The sequence below is a fragment of the Rhinichthys klamathensis genome, unplaced genomic scaffold (assembly GCF_029890125.1).
Source record: "Rhinichthys klamathensis goyatoka isolate OS25496 unplaced genomic scaffold, OSU_Roscu_1.1 h1tg000021l_1, whole genome shotgun sequence".
NCBI lineage: Eukaryota > Metazoa > Chordata > Actinopteri > Cypriniformes > Leuciscidae > Rhinichthys > Rhinichthys klamathensis.
In genome coordinates, this window is record NW_026606572.1 from 1533447 (window position 1) to 1555729 (window position 22283).

At 39.6% G+C, this 22283-nt stretch overlaps 3 protein-coding genes across 4 annotated transcripts in view; 1 reads left to right on the plus strand and 2 right to left on the minus strand.

Annotated features, from left to right (window-relative positions):
• The first annotated feature begins 29 nt into the window (after nucleotides 1-29).
• Nucleotides 30-2521, plus strand: il17d (interleukin 17d). Its single transcript, XM_056241360.1, has 2 exons — nucleotides 30-396; nucleotides 2191-2521. The coding sequence occupies exons 1-2, from the start codon at nucleotides 89-91 to the stop codon at nucleotides 2516-2518; spliced, it is 636 nt and encodes a 211-aa protein (XP_056097335.1). The 5' UTR covers nucleotides 30-88; the 3' UTR covers nucleotides 2519-2521.
• A 380-nt stretch (nucleotides 2522-2901) lies between these two features.
• eef1akmt1 (EEF1A lysine methyltransferase 1) lies at nucleotides 2902-4805 on the minus strand. 2 transcript variants are annotated; one of them, XM_056241344.1, is made up of 4 exons: nucleotides 4622-4805; nucleotides 4426-4508; nucleotides 3459-3748; nucleotides 2902-3362 (listed from the first exon to the last, which is right to left on the minus strand). In XM_056241344.1, the coding sequence occupies exons 1-4, from the start codon at nucleotides 4769-4771 to the stop codon at nucleotides 3232-3234; spliced, it is 654 nt and encodes a 217-aa protein (XP_056097319.1). In that variant the 5' UTR covers nucleotides 4772-4805; the 3' UTR covers nucleotides 2902-3231. The 2 variants fall into 2 exon arrangements, with proteins under 2 accessions (XP_056097319.1, XP_056097325.1); XM_056241350.1 differs by having other exon boundaries at nucleotides 3449-3748.
• Nucleotides 4806-5145: 340 nt separating this feature from the next.
• xpo4 (exportin 4) overlaps nucleotides 5146-22283 on the minus strand; it is a 35459-nt gene continuing 18321 nt past the window's right edge. The window contains exons 8-23 of the mRNA XM_056241193.1: nucleotides 18079-18236; nucleotides 16604-16778; nucleotides 14855-15031; nucleotides 14435-14577; nucleotides 14207-14352; nucleotides 13790-13967; nucleotides 11018-11177; nucleotides 10660-10829; nucleotides 9020-9194; nucleotides 8603-8896; nucleotides 8258-8438; nucleotides 8048-8166; nucleotides 7793-7923; nucleotides 7496-7613; nucleotides 6581-6673; nucleotides 5146-6439 (exon numbers count right to left, since the gene is read on the minus strand). Of these exons, the coding sequence (XP_056097168.1) occupies nucleotides 6242-6439; nucleotides 6581-6673; nucleotides 7496-7613; nucleotides 7793-7923; nucleotides 8048-8166; nucleotides 8258-8438; nucleotides 8603-8896; nucleotides 9020-9194; nucleotides 10660-10829; nucleotides 11018-11177; nucleotides 13790-13967; nucleotides 14207-14352; nucleotides 14435-14577; nucleotides 14855-15031; nucleotides 16604-16778; nucleotides 18079-18236 (2616 nt within the window). The 3' untranslated portion in view covers nucleotides 5146-6241. The remainder of the gene's footprint in view (nucleotides 6440-6580; nucleotides 6674-7495; nucleotides 7614-7792; nucleotides 7924-8047; nucleotides 8167-8257; nucleotides 8439-8602; nucleotides 8897-9019; nucleotides 9195-10659; nucleotides 10830-11017; nucleotides 11178-13789; nucleotides 13968-14206; nucleotides 14353-14434; nucleotides 14578-14854; nucleotides 15032-16603; nucleotides 16779-18078; nucleotides 18237-22283) is intronic.

Here is a 22283-nt window from a genome sequence, read left to right on the forward strand (position 1 = left end):
AAGAGCTCGCTGGAGGTTTACATTAATTCATCTTTCCCAACAGTCGCTTGCTGACAGTAAAGCGGGCTCAGACTCGGTGTAAACTGAAATGCGCGGTCAAGTTGTTTCGACGCTTGTGCTGGTGTTGCTGTGGTGTTGCGGGAGCGCGCCGGGTGAACGGGGACAGAAGGTGTCCAGGAGAACACCGAGGACTCGCTCCTGTCCGGACTTACCAGAGGAGATTTTGGAGCAGATGTTTGGGAGGCTCTCGGTCGGGGTGCTCAGCGCGTTTCATCACACCTTGCAGCTCGCGCCTCCAGAGCGCCAGAATCTGAGCTGTCAATCAGCGTCTCGAGTAGCGCGCGACAGACCACGTACACCAGTAAACTTCCTCAGCCTCTCGCCGTGGGCGTACAGGTAGGGCTCAAGAACCATGAGCGATGAGATGAGACTAGCGATGGAAATCTTATGGAATTTAACGATTCCGCTTTCTTATCCCTCATAATACGTTAAGAAACTATACTTTTTTGCATCCCAGGACCCAGGGTCTGTTTTAGACCCGGTGGAACGTACACTTATAAAACAGTCATAATTATTATTGTTCAGCTAAAAGCATAGCGTATCTAGTTTTGAATGTTACTGTGTTTTTTTTTTTTTTTACCATGCTATTACTTAATTTATTCCCCTTTTTATTAACTCTTTCAACGCCATTGGCAGAATTTTCTGTCATGTATTATGAGTCAACGCTTCCTCGCCATTGACGGTAGGGGGCGCTATTACGCATGCTCTGAAAGTGTACATATTCCCCGGGTTCAAAACACAGGCAAAACAGAAGCAGAAACAAGCGATAGAAGCGTTGCTTATGCACGCTGAAACTTACTCCCATTCAAGTGTTGTTAAAATAAAAGAATGCATGAAGCTAGAACAAAACTTTTTTTTTTAAGCAGAGGCTCTGTTATTTCTTTTGATTGCATGTTCAGATATTTATACAACAAAATATTCAGGGGTCCATGAATGTTTTGTGAAAATTATCAGAAATGCTGGTGGTGGCGGAGTTAATAAAATAATAAAAGAAATTTCAAATTTTTCAAGAATTACAGCAAAAAAAGTGTAATGCAAGAATATATATATATTTATTAATATTTATGAGGAATTTTATTTGAATACATCATCAGATGAAATTTTTAAAGAGCATATAATATGATAAATTCCAGTATGAACTCCATTGACCAATGGATTTAATTACATTTATTTGAAACTAACACATGACTGCTGAAAAATACATTTATGAAACCTACATATTCTTTTTTTTTTAACAAAACAACATCAATATTATTTTAATGTTATTCATGTTTCTTGTGAAAAATTGATGATAAACAGTTTGAATCTCATTTTTAATGCTGCAATAGTTTTTAATGCAGCAAAGTGAAATGTGGTCTTTTTCTTTTTGCCAAAACCTCTTTCAATTTTCAAATTTGGTCTATGAACTTTTGCTCTATAAACACATTTGTCATTTTATTTTAATTTCAGAAGTATTGTGTGTGCAGGTTTATAAACAAAATACAGTGTAAGAGTAGGAAAGAGGCTAAATTTATTTTACAGAAGTAATTTGAAATCTAGATGTACAAAAATAAATAAATACAAAATAGCTGCAGAGAAATTACATGTAAATGTTAAACATAGCCTAATAAATATGTGTCTTTCCAGGCTTTCTAATAAGTGATTGATTTCACTTAACTAAAAGATGATCAGTTGTATGGAAGCAAGGTCACCTGCAGTAATAAATTACCTTACAATTTTTATTAGTCTGAAATTTACAAAGTTTACAATTGACAAAGACTTGTCTTTGTACAAAAAACTATGGATAAAAAAATAAATATAAAAACCTCTTCTGGGACAAAATGGACCCGTATGCAATATGAGGTAACCTTTCAGTGCTTATGGTAGAAATAGTTGGAAATAAGATAAGCCATTTTTATTGTGTTTGCTAAATAATGGGGTTATTTTAGTTTAGAGGCAGCATAAATGCAATCCAGTAATTACCCCCTACCTGTATATTAAATAAAAATACAAAGATGTTAAGAGTTTATTATTTTAATATCTTTTATTCAGCTCGGTTGTGTGTTCCCCAAACCAATCATATAAGATTTGATGTCTTGCCTGTTTAGCTGCAAGGAAAATAATTCTTTTTTTTTTCATTATTGATCCAAGAATCTCCCATGAGCCAGCAAGGTACCCCCGATACCTCCCGGAGGCTTATTGTTTGTGTAAGGGATGCCTGACCGGGCCGAACGGGGAGGAAAGTGACCGCTTCCGAAGCACCCCAGTGTACATGCCCACCGTCATCCTGCGCCGTACTGGCTCGTGTGTCGGGGGTCGTCATTCCTACACGGAGAGCTACGTGTCCATCGCCGTGGGATGTACTTGTGTGCCATTGTTGGAAAGAGACAGAAAAACACTCAAGAGCAACCCAAGTGTGAAAAGAGTCGCGTCTAAAAATGCAGTTTCCAGCACCTTTAGAAAGAATCAACCGAACTGATACATTTTTTTTATTCTCTATCGCTAAACTTTTCTTCTTCTTTTTTTTCTTTTTGCTCTCACCAAAATAAAGACAGAACTTGGCACTGCATACGAGAATCTGCAGCTGTGAGGGCGAGCAAAAGGAAAACTTTCAGTGCCAAAATACAAACATTTACTAATCCAAAGTACTCGGGAAAAGCCAGTCAGCATTATGGTGTTAAATAACTAATACAGTCCAGCTGTGTGCAAGTATACAGAAGATCACTAGAAATATGCTTCTTTTAAAGGCAAGCGTGAGTGTCATAACCATTCAATGGATATCATTTACAAGAATTATTCAGCTTGACTTTGTGTCAGTCTTCATATGATTGCTTTAATAAAAACAACAAGAACACTGGTAACACAAGTCTAGTAGTGCATGATATATTACATACTAATGCATTTCAAACATTCACTTCTATGCCCCTTTTATGCTTAGAAACAAAGTTGAAATGGTTTGCTTCAATTCTATGACTGCAACTTTAAAAGATGCATGCAATGGACAATGCAAGCCAGCCAAAGCATAATCAAAGACTGATTGTGAATCTCTGATCAAGGGCCAAATTCTCAGCTGTAATATCTGGATCCTGCTATTTTCCACTTAGAGTGAGAATATTTATTGTTCCGAATAATCCTCTGCCGATGGTTGATGGGAAAAACAAGGTTCAAATGTTGTCAGATTGGAAGCCTTTTTCATGAGAGAAGGCTTGATTCATAGTTAACGTAGCAGCGGAACTCATTAGCCAGATTGTGATTGTGTTTCGGTAAAAAACTGCAGATTTTCAGATCCATAAGTTTGCCAGCATGCTCCTCCATAATAGCTCCTGTACGAATAAGGCAAAGATTAGAATACAGATCATGAGCGAGAAATATATACAGTATATATGTGTGTGTACAGAGATGTATTCACTTCCACGTGCCTGTGCAGAGCAGGATTTTGCCCTTAGTGAGGTATTTAACAGTGAGTGCCACCTTGCTGAGACACTCCTCGGACAGGTATGGAGGGTCTGCGATGACAATGTCAAAGCTCTGAGGAAGGAGATCCTCAGAGAGGAACAGAGGGTTGTTGTAATCATAAAAGACAAACTCATCTCCATATGCTGCGAAACGTCGATCAAACTCCAGCAAGACAGCAGACACACTATCCGACCTCATGGATTCCAACCGTTTCAGCTTTTGATACACACTTGGTGCACTTATACAAGCTATCCTACAACACAGGAATAGAACATTTGTCTGAGAGGGGACACATAAAAGGTCAGTAATATAAATTAATTTTTTTATTTTACAGATTTACAATTTAAAAATTTTTTACACATCAATGATGCAGCGCTTGAAAATAGGCCACCTTCCGTCAACACAACGGAACTATTTTCAGGCGCTGCGTCATATCATTACGCCTGCTGCTCTCATGGTACGGCAGTGAAGTTTCTTGATTATTACGCAGGAATGAGAGTATAGTTCCTAGCCATATCAGCCTAGAAAATCGCAACTTTACATTTTCCGTCGGTCTTAGTGCACGATGTAACTACAGAAGAGTCAAGTTTTAAATAGGAAAAATATCGAAACTCTTTGGTGATTTTTGTTTGAGAACTGCTAATGGTCTTGTCCACTTCAATGATGTATGCTAAGCTATGCTAAAAGTGGTACCGCCAGAACCGGAGATCGGCTGAATGGATTCAAAAACGGTAAAACTCAACAGTTTAACTCTGAGGGAGTTGTAAAATGAGCCTATTTCCAAAAAAAGTGGAGTATCCCTTTAACTGGCGTATCGAGGTAACTTGGCAGTAAGTGCAACAGAATCACCGTCACACTGTCTTTGAGTTTTATACATGCAAAACCTATTGCACAAATGTAAAATTTTGACCAAAGGAGCTTGTGACCCACCTTCCATGTTCTCCAGCCTGCTGCAGGACTTCCTCTGCTAACCGTGTGGCCGTGTCTTCACTGTACCAGAACTGACTCATGCGCTGCTCACAAACACATGAGCTCAGTAAGCACTTGATGTATATAGAACGATATAACGTATAACAATCAACGAATCATTACGCAAGTAAAAGCACTTCTACTACATTTACTGTACCCAGTCTTCCTCCACGGCACCAACACAGAACTTGTCTGTCTGGGTCGAGTCCAGTTCGGGTCCCGTCCTTCCACTCTCGGAGTAAAACTCCTGCAGCGCTGCAAGTGTCGCCGCGGAGAGCTGAGGCACATCATCTTCACTGTCACTCATTGCAGCAGATCCTTCTATAACAAAATGACACGGGAACAAATCGTGGAACGCTGGAGTCTGGAGAAACATTCAATGCAACGCTAATTCAATAATGATGCTGACAGTTTTTGCTAACTGTCGCAAACGATATTTAATATAGAAGTAACTTTGGTTTTAACCAGACTTTAAACTTACCTTTCTAATGAACGACGCCGTTACAATGTATTTGAAGCAGTAACTTACACACGGCACGGAAAACAGCATCACACGTGTTTGAACTACGGTGGCCGAGCGAGTACAATCGCGCTACAGCGAAACATGTACACATGCCCATATTCCCAGAACAGACTACACATTCACAGACAACATTGAAAATGTAAACAAAGCAAGCGGACTCACTTTTTATAGCAAGTTTATATACACTTTACAGATCATTTCAGGCATTCCGAAATAACAATTAGTGCTTTGAACAATGGAAATAAGGACCATCAAACGCCCTGAATAAAACAGCTGACATCCCTCATCATCATTTTTGGTATTTTATTGCTACAGCAACATTGACTGTTCCACAATTCTGAGTATGTGTATCTGCTAGTGTAAGTGGAACACTGTTGAAGTTTATTGTCGAAAATCAAAACCTTGATGGGAACGTCAGGTGACCATGTGAAAAATGTCCAAAATTGATCAGACATGAGTTTTGTTGAAAAACACTTTCTGTGATACTGCTGTGATCAGGGCGAAATAAAGGCAAAGAGTAAAACTACAATCAATCAAATCAATCAATCAATCAAAAAGAAAAATCCAAACTAGCCCCCTTTTCATTCAGCTGAAGTTGTAATAAAAAAAGTCAAAGTTCTGTCAACTATAATCTTATAAAAACTTCTCAGTCCTTTTAAACACTTTCATTTTTTGTCTTTTTCAAAAATATATATACACCCTTAAACACAAAAGTGATTTGGTTTTCCAAAAGGGCCTTCCTGCATTCAAAGTTTCATTGGGAAAGGCTTTTTCGTTGTCATGGCAAACACCGCTCACAATCCTAGGTACCGTGAGTGCAGTACCACACGGCTCTATTGTCACTGTAGACACAGCTGGGCACATCTGAGCTGTGAGAAACCAAATACGAAGGCACTCAAGGAGAAGCGTCTGCAAAAGACAGCGTGTGTGTGTGTGTTTGTAAAGGGGATGAAGGGATCAGTTTTCAGAAAGATTACCCCGCTGCACTTCATAAATGTTCATCTGAGGACCTCTCAGTGGCAAAGTAAACAACGATCAGATCAGACTGAGATGATCATGGCCCACTGGCCGCCCCCTCTCGGCCTTCGCCTGCCTCTCTCCTCTCTCTGGAGGCATGTGTGTCTGAAGGCCCATAGGCGTCTCAGCCTGTGCTGCGCTGAGCATCTCCATGGTTTGGCATGGTGAAAGGCTTCTCTGAGTGGTAGAGGGGGTGGAGAGGGGAAGCTGCTGTGGACAGTTGCAGGAGGAAGTGGTTTATTTGACACACAGAAGCCCCCCCACATTGGCAACAAACTCCTCCAGGCTCTTGAGGAAGGCCACCTTCTGTTTGCGGTCCATGGTCGGAGGCGTGCTGCTGGCAGTGAGGTTGTTGAACGCGTCCGCCAGCCGCTGGTAGATCACGGCATCCCTCTGATTGGAGAGCAGCGTCTCCACCAGCTCCGAGTACTCCGCCTAAGACAAACACCATCACATCAGTATGTCACGAGATCAAGCGTTTCTTTGTTAAAACTCACTCAAAACTTTATAAAATGTACTTCCAGGTAAGATTTATGTTTTGCAGCTGATGTTATTGAGTTAAACAGTGCTGTGTACCTGGTGAAGGCACACTAGCGTATAAAGCGCTTCTCCAGCTGCTACTGTCATCTCAGTGTTGTGCTTCTGGAGCACAAGCATGTCAAACACCAGCTATGGGGGAAGAGAGAGTGAGCGCACATTATTAATTCACATATTTTATACATGTGCATTGATCTCAGACAATTACATATTACATGAAGGTTAGTGACCTATTGGATCTTGTTTGAGCATTTTGAGATTGTTGACATCAGCCAATAATAACTCTCAATTAACATTAACTTTTTTTGCACATTCTGAGATAATATTGCGTAAAATGTGTTCACGTCAGTTAAATGTTCTCTTTTGCTGTTGTATTATGTATTCTACAGTTTAAATGTTTGGGGTAAGTAAGATAAAAAAGAATAGAAAAAAAAAATGAATACTTTTATTCAGCAAGAAAGCATTAAATTGATCAGACGTGATAAAGACATTAATAAATGTTTAAAAAAAATGTTTTAAAAATATATATATTATCACACTTTCTAGAAAAATATCAAGTACAACGGTTTGCCAAATTGATAATAACAAATGTTTCTTGAGCAGCAAAATCAGCATATTAGAATGATTTCGGAAGGATCATGTGACACTGAAGACTGGAGTAATGATGCTAAAAATTCTGTTTTAACATCACAGGAATAAATTACATTTTAAAATATATTTTAACCTAGACTATATTATAAGTTGAAAACATTTTTTAATAATATTTTACAATATTATTTTTTACTGCATGTTTTCAACGAAAGAAATGAAGTGTTGGTGAGCAGAGAGACAAAAAAAAAAAATCTTACACACTCCAAACTTTTGAACAATAGTGTTTATCTGCATTAAATTAGCCACAGTTTTTTTTATACATGTTTTATACATGTCACAACTGTTATGAACCAGTCGACTCACTTTAAGGAAATGTCGTGTGGCAATAAATAGGGGTGTGTCCTTTTCCTGTGTCTTGGCACACTGCTCAGCCAATGGGGATAGAGCCTCAAGACACAGCTGACTAATCTCTGAGCTCATCCTGCAGTGTGTGTTAAGGAAAAACACTAGACCATAGACACCATAATTCAACAAAAACTCTCAATGAAGTCAGTGAAATCCAACACAATATGCTTAGCAAGCACATACTTCATTAAATAACATGAAAACATAAGTGTAAACAGACTTTTTTTTATGCATACACAAAAACAGCAAGGATACGAGGTCATGCCCAGCTCCAGGGAGCACATGAGACTTTTGAAGAGTTCCTCAGGCAGCTGAGGAATCTTCTCTGGGAAAATCTCACAGATGAAGGTGATGAGCTTATAATACTGGTTACACAGAGAGGGGAACTGGGTGCAAGAGACAGATGGAGAGAGTATTTCAGAACAGCAGTGCACCTTTTACTTCAAACATCTGAGTTTGTAATGAACATCTGAATATTTTTCAAAATACAGGTTGAAAGTCAATTTTTACCTTAAGCAAGTCCTGAGACATGAGGGGCAGCACAATATTCACCCCATACAGCACCACATCAGCAGCAGATACGGTCCGTCCAGCACCGGAACTCTGCTCCTGCCCGCGAAACACCTCATCTGCACACATAACACAGTTACTCTTCATCTCACACACAGAGGCTCACGAGTTACAACGTGAATAATGTTCATCGTGAATGAGCGCTCGTACCGGTGTCGCTAAAGTCAATGAACTCTTTGGACAGCAGGTTGGTGAGGAGCTCCATGATGAGCAGAAGGTCCTGATACTGATCTTCCTCTCCGGCCACATCTAGTCTCTTGCGCCCCAGATTGTTCTTCGAGTAAACCTGGAGCAGCGTCAAGCACACCTCGTACAGTTTCATAGACTTAGTCTGTGGAGAAAGAGATGGGGTGTGTTCAAAATCATAAAAAAAAAAACATTTAGGATGTATATACATTGTACATAAATGTAAGGCAAATAGTGCATGTGGAAGAATATATCCAAAATGTGAAATGTGTGGTCACATCAGAATCAATGCAAGCGTGAATGTCTTACCTCCCCCAAGTAGCAGATTTGTTTGTGAGCCACTTCCACAAACACCTCTATGATGAGGTTGACCGTTTCTGGTGAGTTTCTGTAGACCTCCATGAGGCCGATGCAGCTGGACAGGAAGTCCATGAGGAAGCTGAAGAGAGATGCGACGTTGTCGATCTGCGTTGCTTCAGCTATGCCGCACAGAGCTTCCAGAGTGGCCACAATCTCCTGCTTCACGGCCTCCTCTTGACAGATCTGAGCGAAGTTCTCCTGGTTAATGAGGTTTAGGAAGCGCTGCTGAAGTGGATGCAGTACCTGCAGTGCAGAGACAGAGTAATGAGGCAACATTTCATAAACTCCTGCTTTATCTTGTGTTCTCATCAGCAATAATGCTTGGGCTTCCTTCAAAACATTTCTCTAGAATCATTTTTTTCTGACCTCAGCCCAGTATTGCTGTTTGGTATCAGAATCCATGTGAGCAAAGCCGCCCAGGACCAGAGCCTTCATCAGAGTCCGCTGGACTGAGCTGGACAGCATATGTAAGGGAGGACTGCGACTGGCAAACTGCTTAGCCAAGTTCCACCAGTTCTCACACTGCACAACAATGTTCGCCCTGAAACGTGAGAGAGCAAAAGTTAAGATAAAAAACACAGATATACAAGACAAACTTATATATCGTGTGAGCAGATTTTACTGAACAGCTTAAGGAATAGTTCACCCAGAAATCATGAATTACAGACCTGTATTCAAATGTGTTGCATCGATATTATTGATGAGATATGTTAGACATGCCAAGTTTGAATATGCTCATACACTAGCGTTCAAAAGTTTGGGCTCAGTAAAATACTTCTTTGCAGCAGGGATGCATTAAATTGATCAAAATTGACAGTAAACGTATAACTTTACAAGAATTTTATTTCTATCAAAAAATCCTGTAATAAATGTATCAGTTTCCACAAAAATTTCAAGCAGCACAACTGTTTTCAACATTTATAATAGGAAATGTTTCTTGAGCAGCAAATCAGCATATTAGAATGATTTCTTTAGGATCATGTGACACTGAAGACTGGAATATTGGAGTAAATGTATTAAAATAGAAAACAATTTAATTTGTAATAGTATTTAACAATATTGCGGTTTGTTTTACTGCATTTTTGATCAAATAAATGCAGCCTTAGAAAAACTTTTCAAAAACATAAAATCTTGCAAACCCAAACCTTTGAACGATAGTGCATTTGAATTTGATTAAAGAGAAACAATGGACTTTCTTATGGATGAATTAGAATATAGTAAACGAGTCATATGTACTACACTCATGGTGTTTTTTTGTGCTTGACAATACCTAGTTACTATAAAAGAGCTGCATTCTTAAAGGGTTAGTTCACCCAAAAATGAAAATTCTGTCATTAATTACTCACCCTCATATCGTTCCAAATCCATAAGACCTTCGTTCACCTTCAGAACACAAATTAAGATATTTTTGATGAAATCCGAGAGCTTCTGACCCTCCCACCGACTGCAACGTTGTTACCACTTTCAAGGCCCAGAAAGGTAGTTAAGACATCGTTAAAATAGTCCATGTGACTAAAGTGGTTCAACCTTAATTTTATGAAGGAACAACAATAAAAAATGGATCAGAAAGCTCTCGGATTTCATCAAAAATATATTATTTTGTGTTTGGAGCGACAAGAGGGTGAGTAATTAATGACAGAATTTTTGGGTGAACTAACCCTTTACAGTCTCTTTTGTAAATGGGTTTAGAATGACTTGAGTCTGAAACTATTCCTTCAATGGAATTACTTAAAACAGATTTGCATTGATACGCAGTGCAATTTATAGTTAATTTAATTTACATTTATTCATGTATTATTGACTTTCAGTTGCAATGCCTTAATTCCACCAGCAGGTGGGGCTCATTAAAAACATTTGGTCTTGACTCAACTGAAGGTGTATGAAGACATCAGCACAAACCACTGGCTCCCTTGAGCCTGTCAGTGAGCAGCTGTCCTGCAGGGCGTTTAGCTAATTAGACACACATTTAGCCCTCATACACATTACTCCAGCAGGCAGACACAAACCTCTCTCTCTTCTCCACCAGAGTCACTAGCAGCTCCACAGTGTCATTAGCCAGCTCAGGCTCAGAGCTCCACACTGACAGATTATTGATCACTTTCTCCAACAGATATCCCACAATCCACTGCGCCCCCTCAGTGTCTGCTCCAAACGCTGTGCTGAGGGGCATACTGATCTAAAGAAGAGAAGACAAAAGACAAACACACAGAAGAAGAGTCAGAAGAGATAAAATGTCACATAAAAATGTCTAGGTTGTGTTCCAGGAATCTGTCTGTGATTTCTAAACAGAGTTCCCAAAAGGCTTTATTCAGACATCGTGCCTGCTGTTTCCACACATCGATCAACCTCGTTTTGGCAACTCACTTGGCCGTAGAGTTTCTCGTCCACCAGCAGGTATGTCTTGGCCCAGCGCCGAAGAAACCAGACAATGTCTTTGCCCATCTGAGGACTCAGGAGCCCAGTCAGACTCGCTCGCGTAGCCCGAGATTCCACCTCTGACGTTCTTAGCACCGCCGATAACAACCTGTGACAGAGAGACCGAGAAATGGAAGTGTAAATGTTGCTAAATATATGAGGCAATTTTCTGCCAGCAGAACAACCTGAAATAGAATGACAATCTGTTCTTTGCAGGAAAATGAAGGGAGAAGAAAAACAAGTGTGAGAAATGGCAGAGGGGTTGGAAAGGAGTTCATGGCGGTTCTCTGTAGATGCTTCGAGACTCAACAAAGGCCCACAATAACAAACGGTATCATTCCTTCACACCTCCACTGGTAAAGAAAGAGGACACAAGAAAGGGATTATAGCAGCTTACTATCCTGGAAGACAGATATCACACGCTCCCGTGAAGTGCAGCACCATTAAATGTTTCACATTGTTTGTGAAGATAAAACCCCACTGACATTTCAGAGCTGCGGGGTTGGTGCCTGTTATTGGGAAACACAATCCCTTGGCCCACTGTCTTTCCAAATCCTCTACAGTCTGCTCGCTTTCACCCACCCATCACCAGCCTACGGTCTCTCCAAATCCTTTGACCTCCACATCGCCCCCCATTCAAATTCTCCATCCCTCCCCTACCCATCAACTCTGCGCCCTTCCAATCTTTCAATCCTCACCTCTATCCCATTCCACAATTTTGGAATAACTCCATCCATTAAGACCAAATCAGATTACAGGCAGATTTTTACTGACAATACCACTAGGTCTCTATGAGACCCTACCAGTAACCACATAAACAGCTTCTACATCATTAAAATTACACTATTCATTAAATTCACAGTCTGTACCCCATTCCAATCAGATTAGAATCAGATCAAATATCTACTTGGAAATGCCAGGGGAAAAAACCCTGTGTGTGTTTAAGCATAACATGCCTCTTGATCCTTCCCCATTCAAATTTTTTTTCATAAAACAAAACAAAAAACTTGTTAATTATTATTATTATTATTATTAAGTTATATGTAAATACATATAAAGTTTAAATTGTACATATATATATATATATATATATAAAATTCTATTTGTTTTATTATTTACATTTTACTTAAAATATTATACAATTATATTTTTTATTGTTTTATTATTGATTATAGTTATTATTAAATAACAACAACAATAATAATAATAATAATAATAATACACAATTTTACATAAAACCAGCCTTTAATACAACAACGGTGCACATAGACCTTGAAGAAAAAGAAAGAAGAGAAAAATCAATAAAAAAAAAATCAATCAACTAGGAAATAGCTTCTGAACACGCACGACACCGGGCCCCTAGCGCTCCCCTATGACCCTGGGCTCTGAGTGGCACCTCGCCTGCCTCTAATTGAATAATGTGTGGGGAGTGGTGTTGCAGGATTGGCTGGCGCCGGTGCCGGGGCCACTAGAGGGCTGCTGTTCGCGTGGCAGGCCTCTCTGGGCACGTGCCAGGGCATTCCCCGCTGGGCAAACGAACTGCAGATCAAACGGCCTGTGCTACACCACGCCTGCTCCCTCCAGCAGCATTTCTGAGTAATAAACTTAAAACATGAGGCGGCTTAAATCACCAAGTCATTGTTCCTGTAGACAGCAAAATCAGCCAACAGCTGGCTGGTTAATATGCTTGCTTGTTTTATGCTCGTGTCTTATTCTCACCAAGGCTGCAATTATTTGATCAAAAATAAATAATGGGCGGTAAATAATGGCCCAAATAACAGTAAATAAATGAGCGCAAACCTTAGTAAATCACCTTGCATGCTTCATTCAAATACTCTCCTCCCGTAAATTTTGCATCCGAATGGGAAACTCCTACAAATACATATGCAATAATGTCAGCCGCAAAAATAACCTTGCCCATGCCTTTTGAGCGCAAATTGCTGGCACAAGCTGTTAGTAAATCTGGCCCCTAGTCTATTATGAATCTCTGTGGCAAATGTATAAAAGAAGAGCATGTTGTGCAAAATAGATGGGTGTAGCAAAGAGGAGGAAAAAACTGACATTGTAGTATTATTATACCTCATCCACTAGATAAATTTATGACAAGCATCTATATTTAGAGGCAAAGCACTCTACACACCTACTGCATGTTCATTTTTACCATGGCATCTTCCTAATAAATATGAAATTTGGCACACTTTAGGGTACATCATGAAAAGTCATTTGATCAAATATGGGGTCAGTCCCTCTAGAGCCACTATCAAATTTCACATCCATTTTTGCTAATAACTTTTGAACTTAATGTAGAAAGTTGATTCAAGTTTAACATGCGGTGATCAGTGATTTCCTACCCGACTAGATTTTAAAAAAAAATACTGTCAACCAACTCCTACAGCCTTCATTGGATTTACCCTAAATTTGGCAAATATCATCTTCATGGTTGTAAAAAGTCAATTAAAAGCTTTTTGATCAATCAAACCACTCGCATATAATTTACATTTGACATGAGGATGCCATACAAGTGAGGGTGTATCTTAGTACAATGCAGTGCACAGAATCAGCTTGAAAGTGTTAAAAATAAGAACAAAAAGGAAACCTTCTGAATAATATTGCCTGAAAAATTGGAATAAAAAGGAAATCATAGCATGATTACCAACAACCCTGAATCTTCTTGACAGAGTAATGACACACTGGCACATGTTTACTGTGAGGACTTTTTACCTGATAACGGAGTCTGTCCTGTTGCATCCTGGGATGGAGGTGGCCTTCTCTCCAGGAGAGCCGAGGAGCTGCAGTGTAGTGTTGATATCAACCTCAGTCGAGTGTTTGATAGAGTACTCCATCACTTCTGAAGGTATCAATGGTGTCTCACCCTGAGGGTCATCAGCCAAGAGGTAGCCTGTTAAAACACCATAAGCCTTCAGAACAACTACAAAAAGCAAAAATAATGTCCAGTTGTGTATGAATGAACACTGAGGTTCAACCTGACACAATAAAATTACCTGATTGAATGGAAACCTTTATAGACATATGAGGTTAAACATGCTACTCACATTTGTGAGTGAAAACGAGGGAGAGAAAATGACGACAGAATGTTATTTTTTGGGTGAACTTATTCCCTTTGAGGATGACACGGACCTGACACTAATATGAGCCAATGAATGTCTTCGTAAAGGTCATCTAGAACTTTCCGGTCCACTGTGCCTGGGTCTGCAGTTGCCATGAGGTGCTGTTGGTGTCTCTGGAGCTGCCCGTGAAGCCGTGTGACTCTGTCCTCCAACAAACTGAAGACAGATGGGAAATGTAAGGCTCACAGTGGTCATTTATTACAACAGTTTCTCTGAAGAGGAGTGAGTGTTTCTGTACCCTGTGAGAAGAGGTATACAGTGGTCTGCAGCGATGCGGCCCAACATGCCGATACTGGCCAGCTGATCTGAGAACAGCTCTCTGTCGTCCTCCTGTAGCTCGTTTATTTCTTCCTCTTCATGAGAAGCGACACCATTTGCAGTCTAAAAAGACAAAGCGTATGACTAAAACCATGTGCGGGAGCGGCTGTGTTACTTTGGCAGAGGATTCTTTGAAGGAAAACAGTTTTAGACATTTGTTGTGTTTCATGCTTTTCCATTTGAATTAAGATGAAAAGCAAGCCACAAAGTCAACAACAACAACAAAAAATTCTAAGAAAAGCAACAAATTGGAAAGCCAAACACATTTTGGCAATGTTAACAGAATGGTGAGAAAGCGTTGTGTTTGGATGTGAAGGTGAATAAACGCAGTTGTTCTGACCAGGTTTCTCGTGCCGTCGGGAGCTGCGAGGTGACACTGGATGTAGGAGTTGAAGACCTGCACAGCGGGCTGGACGAAGCAGCCCCGGGGGAAGTGCTCGTCCTCCTGCACTAACGTCAGCCAGGACTCCAGCAGCTTATCATATGCCTCCATGTACACCATGTCATCCTTATCCAGCTTGAGACAAAGAAACGGATGTGATTTTAATCATATCACATGACGCATCCCTTTTCTATATTCCAAGACAGCACGCCCCTCTCATAGAAAAATTAAAAATATTGAATCCAAATTTTTAATGTGTATATATTATTGTTACCTTGATGTTAAAAAGCTTGAATATGTTCAATGTTATTTTTAATCCCAGTACATTACTGATCTTCTCCATCCCTACACTCAGTCACGGTCCCTGCGTTCCTCTGACAAGGACCTGCTTGCTGTTCCTAAGTCCAGGCTTAAGACATTTGGTGATAGAGCTTTCTGTGTTGGTGCTCCTTCACTTTGGAACAAGCTTCCCCATGAGATCCGCTCTGCCTCCTCACTTTTAACCTTTAAATGCCAGCTCAAAACACACCTTTTCAATGAGGCCTATGGACTCTAGCTCCCCTGGCCTTTGCCCTTATCTTAATTCTACCCTTCCCTTTCTCATGTTGATTGTTAAGCGTCCTTGGGTACTTTGAAAGGCGCTATATAAATTGAAGTTATTATTATTATTATTATTATTATTAATAGTACCTACTATATACATTATAATAATTACATACATTTTTGTGTGATTCATCACCATAAATACTGAACATTTATTTTAAATTATTTTTTTTAAAATACTAATATATGCTACTGTTCAAAAGGTTGGGGTCAGTAAGCTTTTTTTAACACTATTATTCAGAGAGGATGCATTAAATTGATCAAAAGTAACAGTTAAGACATTTAAGACATTTATCGTTTTAAAAGACTTCTATATCAAATAAATTTATGCATCTAAGAGTCCTGAAAAATTTATCAGTTTCAACAAAAATATTAAGCAGCACAACTGTTTTCAACTGATAATAATAAGAAATGTTTCCTGGCTTCTTGATTTCTGAAGGATCATGTGACACTGAAGACTGGGGTGATGACTGCTGAAAACTCAACTTTGCCATCCCAGGAATGAATTACATTTTAGAATATATTAAAAAAGAAAACAGTTATTTTAAATTGTAATAATATTTTACAATATTACTGTTTTGCTGTATTTGTAAATCAAACAAATGCAGCCTTGAGGAGCATAATAAAAAAAACAATCTTCCAACCCAAACTTACTAAATCTTACGAAGAACCAAACCCAAACTAATAAAAACATGTGAAACTAAAGTGTCCAGCCCTAAAATATGGGTGTGAAAAAGTACACTCTGGTTAAATGGTTTTATTTTTCCTTTAAATACAATAAAAAGTCTGCTGCGACAGAGCAGTTCTCTATATAAAAAAAGAATAATGAGTTTGACATTCACAGACCTCGGCTACTCTCTAAAGCAGAGATAGGCAACGTCGATCCTGGAGTGCCGCTGTCCTGCAGAGTTTAGCTCCAAACCCTAATCAAACACACCTGAACAAGCTAATCAATGTCTTCAGGATTACTAAGGCTAAAGGCAGGTGAGTTTATATCAGGGTTGGAGCTAAACTCTGCAGGACAGCGGCACTCCAGGATCGACGTTGCCTATCCCTGCTCTAAAGTGTGGTTGCAGTCTGTTGTGGCACAAATGCAGTACTCACCACCTCCTCCAGGGCGGCGCTGCGACCAAAGGAACATGTGAGCAGAGTGAGACAGTTAATGAAAGAGGCGAAGAGTTCGTTCGGGAGCGCTGTCAGAACGCTTCGGGGAAATGTGCTGATGAGGTTACTGATGATGCTGGAGATACCCACGGCCTCTGAATCTTCAATCTCAATCCTGTCAGAGGGTGAAAAAGACAGAACAATAATGTACTTACAGTGGCAAGCCTGTCCTTTAAAGGGTCATCCCACAACCAACCTCAATCAATGTTCTCTTATCTGGAAGTGTGAGATAGAGCATGAGCCTGCAGTGGTCCAGTGTAATCTGCAGATTTTCAGTTTCACGACCGGTGTTTCAGTTTCACTGAAAATCTTTGTCTATAAGCACAAATACCTCAGCTGCTATAAAGGGAGACTTGTGATTTCAACCACAACATCGACCTGCCGTTGTGCTGGCACACTACATGGATTCTGGGAACACAAGGGTTTTTTCCCTCAGAAAGAGCAGTCGAGGTCTGCCTTTCTTTACGCTCCCAACTGCGGCTCTAACCCATATCAGATGGATTTAAATTGTGAGCAGAAGAGTTCAATCACGGCAGATTGGCGGACCTGCCGCATGGTTTTCCGATGATGCAACTGGAAAAATGCTCCAGGAATAGGTGATTACAGAATGGCAGAGACAGAGAAAGGGAGGAGTGGGGAGAGAGAGACCCCGACTCACTACGCCTACTTGTTCTCAAATTCCAAACAGCAGTGTATGAGAGAATGTGTGTGTTATTTAAAGCTGCGGAGACATCAATCCATCTTTATAGACATTACAGAGAATTTACAATGTGGGTACTTACACAGAACTATGCCAACAGTGTCAAAACTTAACTGATTTATAATTTTGAGCCCCAGAAAGGACTTGCATTATGAGTGCAAATTTTCTCCATTTATGTTTCTTGCATAAACTACCCAAGTAAATAAATAAATAAAGAATTAATTTCATTCTATGAACATAAATGGAGAAAAGTAGTAGTAGTATTTTTATATATTTAACCATGCACTTTTGTTTGCCCCCAGACTCTAATTATATGGGTTAGTAGTTTTGCAACTTGCCCTGGTCATTTTCTAACCCTGCTCTTTGGTAGAATGTCCCTGTCAAGAACACGCCTGGGTCATATTTACCTCAAAAATCAAAAGAATGAAATGAATTACATATCACTTAAAAATAATGAATCCTACATTTTTAAGATCATTTAGATGTTTTGCATTGCTGCACATTTTTTTTAATCAATGGTCTTAAAATAATAACACACAATATAATTTATTTTATGGATTAAAATGATTGTGGGATGAAATGTGACCTAAGCATGTTTTTGTACATTAGACAACTACTATGCAGTGATCTTACAATTCAAAAGAATACATTTGTGAATAGCAAGCACATCAAGCACACAGTGCAGCACATGACTGAAGGTCTCAGAGAAACGCACCCATTGATCATGTTGAGCAATCCCTCCACCAGGTGGGCCAGGTAGGTCACCTGAGCGTTCTCATCAGGGAAGATGGGGCCATGCATGGAGGCCAGCTGGGCCAGGCACTGAAGGGAATCCTGCGCCATGTCTGAGTCCTCTCTGATCTTCCTGTGCACCTACAAGACAGAGAAAACAAGAGAGAGACGGGCTGAAACACGTGCCATTTCCTGACTCATTACACTGACGTAAACCGATCCTATTTTCAAAACCGCCATAAAAGGAGCATGTCTGGTATCAGATAATCTCTTCATCTTTTTAAAACTGATTTTCCTATGAACTCAGATTGCAATGTCTTCATTGACTAACTGATAGAGACCACACAAAGATCAAGACATCCTACAAAGGACCAAACGATAAACTCTCAAATCCGACATCCACGCAGCTCACCAACAGACTGAAATGCTTCTCCTCAGGAGACATGATATATGATTCATATCATAATGAGCGTATAAAAGAGAGAATAGAAGCAGTGGAGGTTGGAGAGAATGCATAAGTGACTGTAGGTATATTCTAGTGTTAAAACCAGACAGGCCCCCTCAAAGAGTCCAGGAGGAACTGCAGACCGGCCCATGGGCAGCTGACAAAACACACGGGCTGGGGAGCTCACACAGTCTCTCTGAATCACAGAGAAAAGCCTCTCTCATTGACATATAAAAACATACTTTGTCTCTCTCTCTCCTTTTTCTTCTGCTCTCTCTTACGCACAGATACGCAGGTCTGTCTTTGATTTCTCATCTCACGCAAGTCTCTGAAACCTTCTGCTCGGTGGAATAATGAACGGAGGAAAATTGTGGAATAGCCCTCACCTTCGCCAACGGCAAAACTATAGCTTCTTGCCACGGACAAAAACACCTGGCCGCCTCAACCCAAGCCAATCAATCAGATCGGCTTCTCAAACACCAATCCAGTCCGACGGGTTCACGAGGACGAGCGGCATAAAGCGAGAGCTACATAGTCCAAGAGACGGCTAACGTTTCTGAGCGGACTGACTCAAGTCTCCAGCACATATGGTTGTTTGGCACACTCCTTTGCTCATTTTCTTTCCTAAATCCCTGGAATCTTACTCTCGCTCGTCTGTTCGCCAGACGTTCTGGTGGAGATGCTGTGCGAAGAGGTGCACAGAGTCGGATGGAGCCCTCTGAATGATCTGGAAGAATGTGGATGAACCTAAAGTGGCATTTCCTCAACACATACCTACCTCCTACAGATACACGGATGAACATCAGCCACTGGGCAAAGTGCTAACGCTAACACACCATAGCACAGCCCTGTCTGCTAGAGCGGTGTGAAATCATCCTCTCTGAGCTGAAGAAGAGAGGGAGGGAGGGAGAGAGAGAGAGAGAGGAGGGGTGTGGGGGGCAGATGACAGAGAGAACTGGATAGGGAAAGAGGGAATGAGAGAAGAAAGAAAAGAGTACAAGGCCAACGCTTTGCGAGCAGCATGCTCTGTAAAAACAGCTGCGCTAAAGAACATCCACGCCATGTAAACTATGCCAATCGCCTTGAGTCAGACTATAGTTAGAGTCTGGCAGGGGGTGTCTAAATCAAAACAAGACAAGGTAGCTCTCCGAAATGAATGCGAGAGAGAAAAGAGGCAGGGAGACCTATTAATAGAGAAAAGACAAAGCCTTGTGTCTGTCCACGGGGAGGATTAGACTATGATCTGCTACTGCTTTCTATTCTCACCGCTCATTTCTCCAGCTGCATTCAGCGTGTTCAGATCCTGTTACAAAATCAGAGGCTACAATCAATCACCTTACGACAGCGTTATACTCAAAGTGCCATAACAAGCCCTGATTGTGTTTATACCATAAACAAACCACGCACATGCTCTGAGTCAGAATCTGATCTCAGCTTCTAAAACTCTTTGCCTAGCGCTAAACACATGTGGGTGAATCTCATGAAACTTGTCAAGAAAAAAAATGTGCGGCCCAAAATAAACTATAAAAGAATGTATACTAAATAAATAAATAAGTATATAAATCAAAATACAATAAATACAAAGAAACTGATATTTATTTATTTGTTTTAATTGACATTCTCAAATGAATAAATGGTCTCATTCTCATTGCTGAAATGCAAATTAATTCAATTAAACATAAAAAAAATCTTTTGAAATACAGTATTTACAATAGAAAAATTACTATAATATTGCATCTCAAAAAAAGAAGTTATAAAACTATTATAAAAAGTGTAAAATATATAATAAAATATAAATATAATATATAAATAATTCTTTAAATATACATTTTTTAAATACTGTAATGAGAATAATGGGAATTATTATTCTTAAAAAATTACAAAAAAAGTCAAATGTCTGCACTGTAATGAGAATTTTGGGGAAATGTGCCTAACTGTCATGAAAATAAATGTCACACACAGAAATCTTAAGGGTCCTACATTATGCTTCATTTTTTGGTAATACAATATATTTTTTCTTCTTTCAAAAATGTGACAGACATGTGTTTCTTAGTTTCACCCATTTTATGGATGCATAAAAATGTGACTGTTTGTTACTAAATGAGTGAGTGCATGTGAAGACAGAGGGTGTAAGAACAAACCTAAACTAAAACCACAAACAAAAACACCCTTCAGTCGGTTTGGCTGGTAGGAAAATGTTAGTGCAGCTATGGCTTTATTAGGTGCAAAGAGAAAATGAGATTTATTTTAAGTTATGCTTCATTTTCTCTCCTCTGCAAGTTTTCAAACTTCTGAGACGCAACCAAAAGGGCAGAAAGGGAGACCTCTCCTCGGACCACCTGAGGGAGGATTTGAGGCTGTTAACAGGGGCTTTGAATCCAGGGTTTAGAGTCTAATCCTGCAGCTCATCTCTGGTCACCTCTGACCCCAGCAGCGCGTGTCTGGACGCCCCCTCGTCTGTTCAGGGCACAGCTGAGAAGTGAGGACCAACAGCTGACGGGCCAGCATACACACACAGACAGACACCGCTGACAGGCCGACACACGCACCCTCACCCTCCCCTTCAATAATTCACCCTTACGCACACAGATCCCCCGGCATGGGCGTAGAAAAACAACAAGCGCACCACACAGAGCTACAAGGAGACTCGTAAAGACACACAGAGGGTGTGACAGCTGACCACTCTTCATCCTTTAACAAAAACATTCCCCCCACTCACTGTAAATACCACTAAATATCACATGGCCCAAACAACACCCCGAGAGACCAGCACAAAACCACTGAACATCATGCTCAGCACCAAAGAGACTTCAATGAACTTTCATTCAAAACCAAATTTATTTTGCATTCTATAAGAGTCATGGTCTAAACCCTAATGCAAGTGTTCTGAAGCTGTTCGAATCTGGTTTGCAATTTTTCCAGGTCTTGTTCACCTCTCCATCTTCACCTATTCTATATTGTGCGGTCAATAAAAGTGTCAAGAAGCCAATATTTACACTACCATTCAAAAGTTTGGTATCGTTAACATTTGTAGTGTTTTTTAAAGAAGTCTCTTATGCTCACCAAGGCTGCATTTATTTAGTCAAAAATACAGTACAAACAGTAATATTGTAAAATATTATTACAGTTTAAAATACCTATTTTCTATTTTAATATTTTGAAATGTAATTTATTCCTGTGATGGCAAAGCTGAATTTTCAGCATTATTACTCCAGTCTTCAGTGTCACATGATCCTTCTGAAATCAGTCTAAGAAGATTTGTTGCTCAAGAAACTTATCTTATTATCAATGTTGAAAACAGTTGTGCTGCTTAATATTATTGAAAGAAACCTTAATTTTTTTCAGGATTCGCTGAAAGTTCAAAAGAACAGCATTCTTTTTAACATGGAAATCTTTTGTACCATTATAAATGTCTTTCTTTACTTTTACTTCTGATCAATTTAATGCATCATTCATTTTTTTTATGTTTTTAACAGTACATATAAGTATTTACTATATTGGATGCTTTCATATTTTACAACACTGAACCACAGACAATTTAAAATTGCTTTTTGACAACAGTAACATACTTTAAAGTCAAAGTTAAATATAAATAAAAATGGGCAGAATACGGATTCCCTTTCCTTAGTTCTTGATAACAGTGTATTTATACATCAAATGAAACCAGTTAAATTCTTAATCAAGTAAAAAATGTTGGATTAAAATTTTTTTTTATATATATTTTAGATGACTATCAAATACAC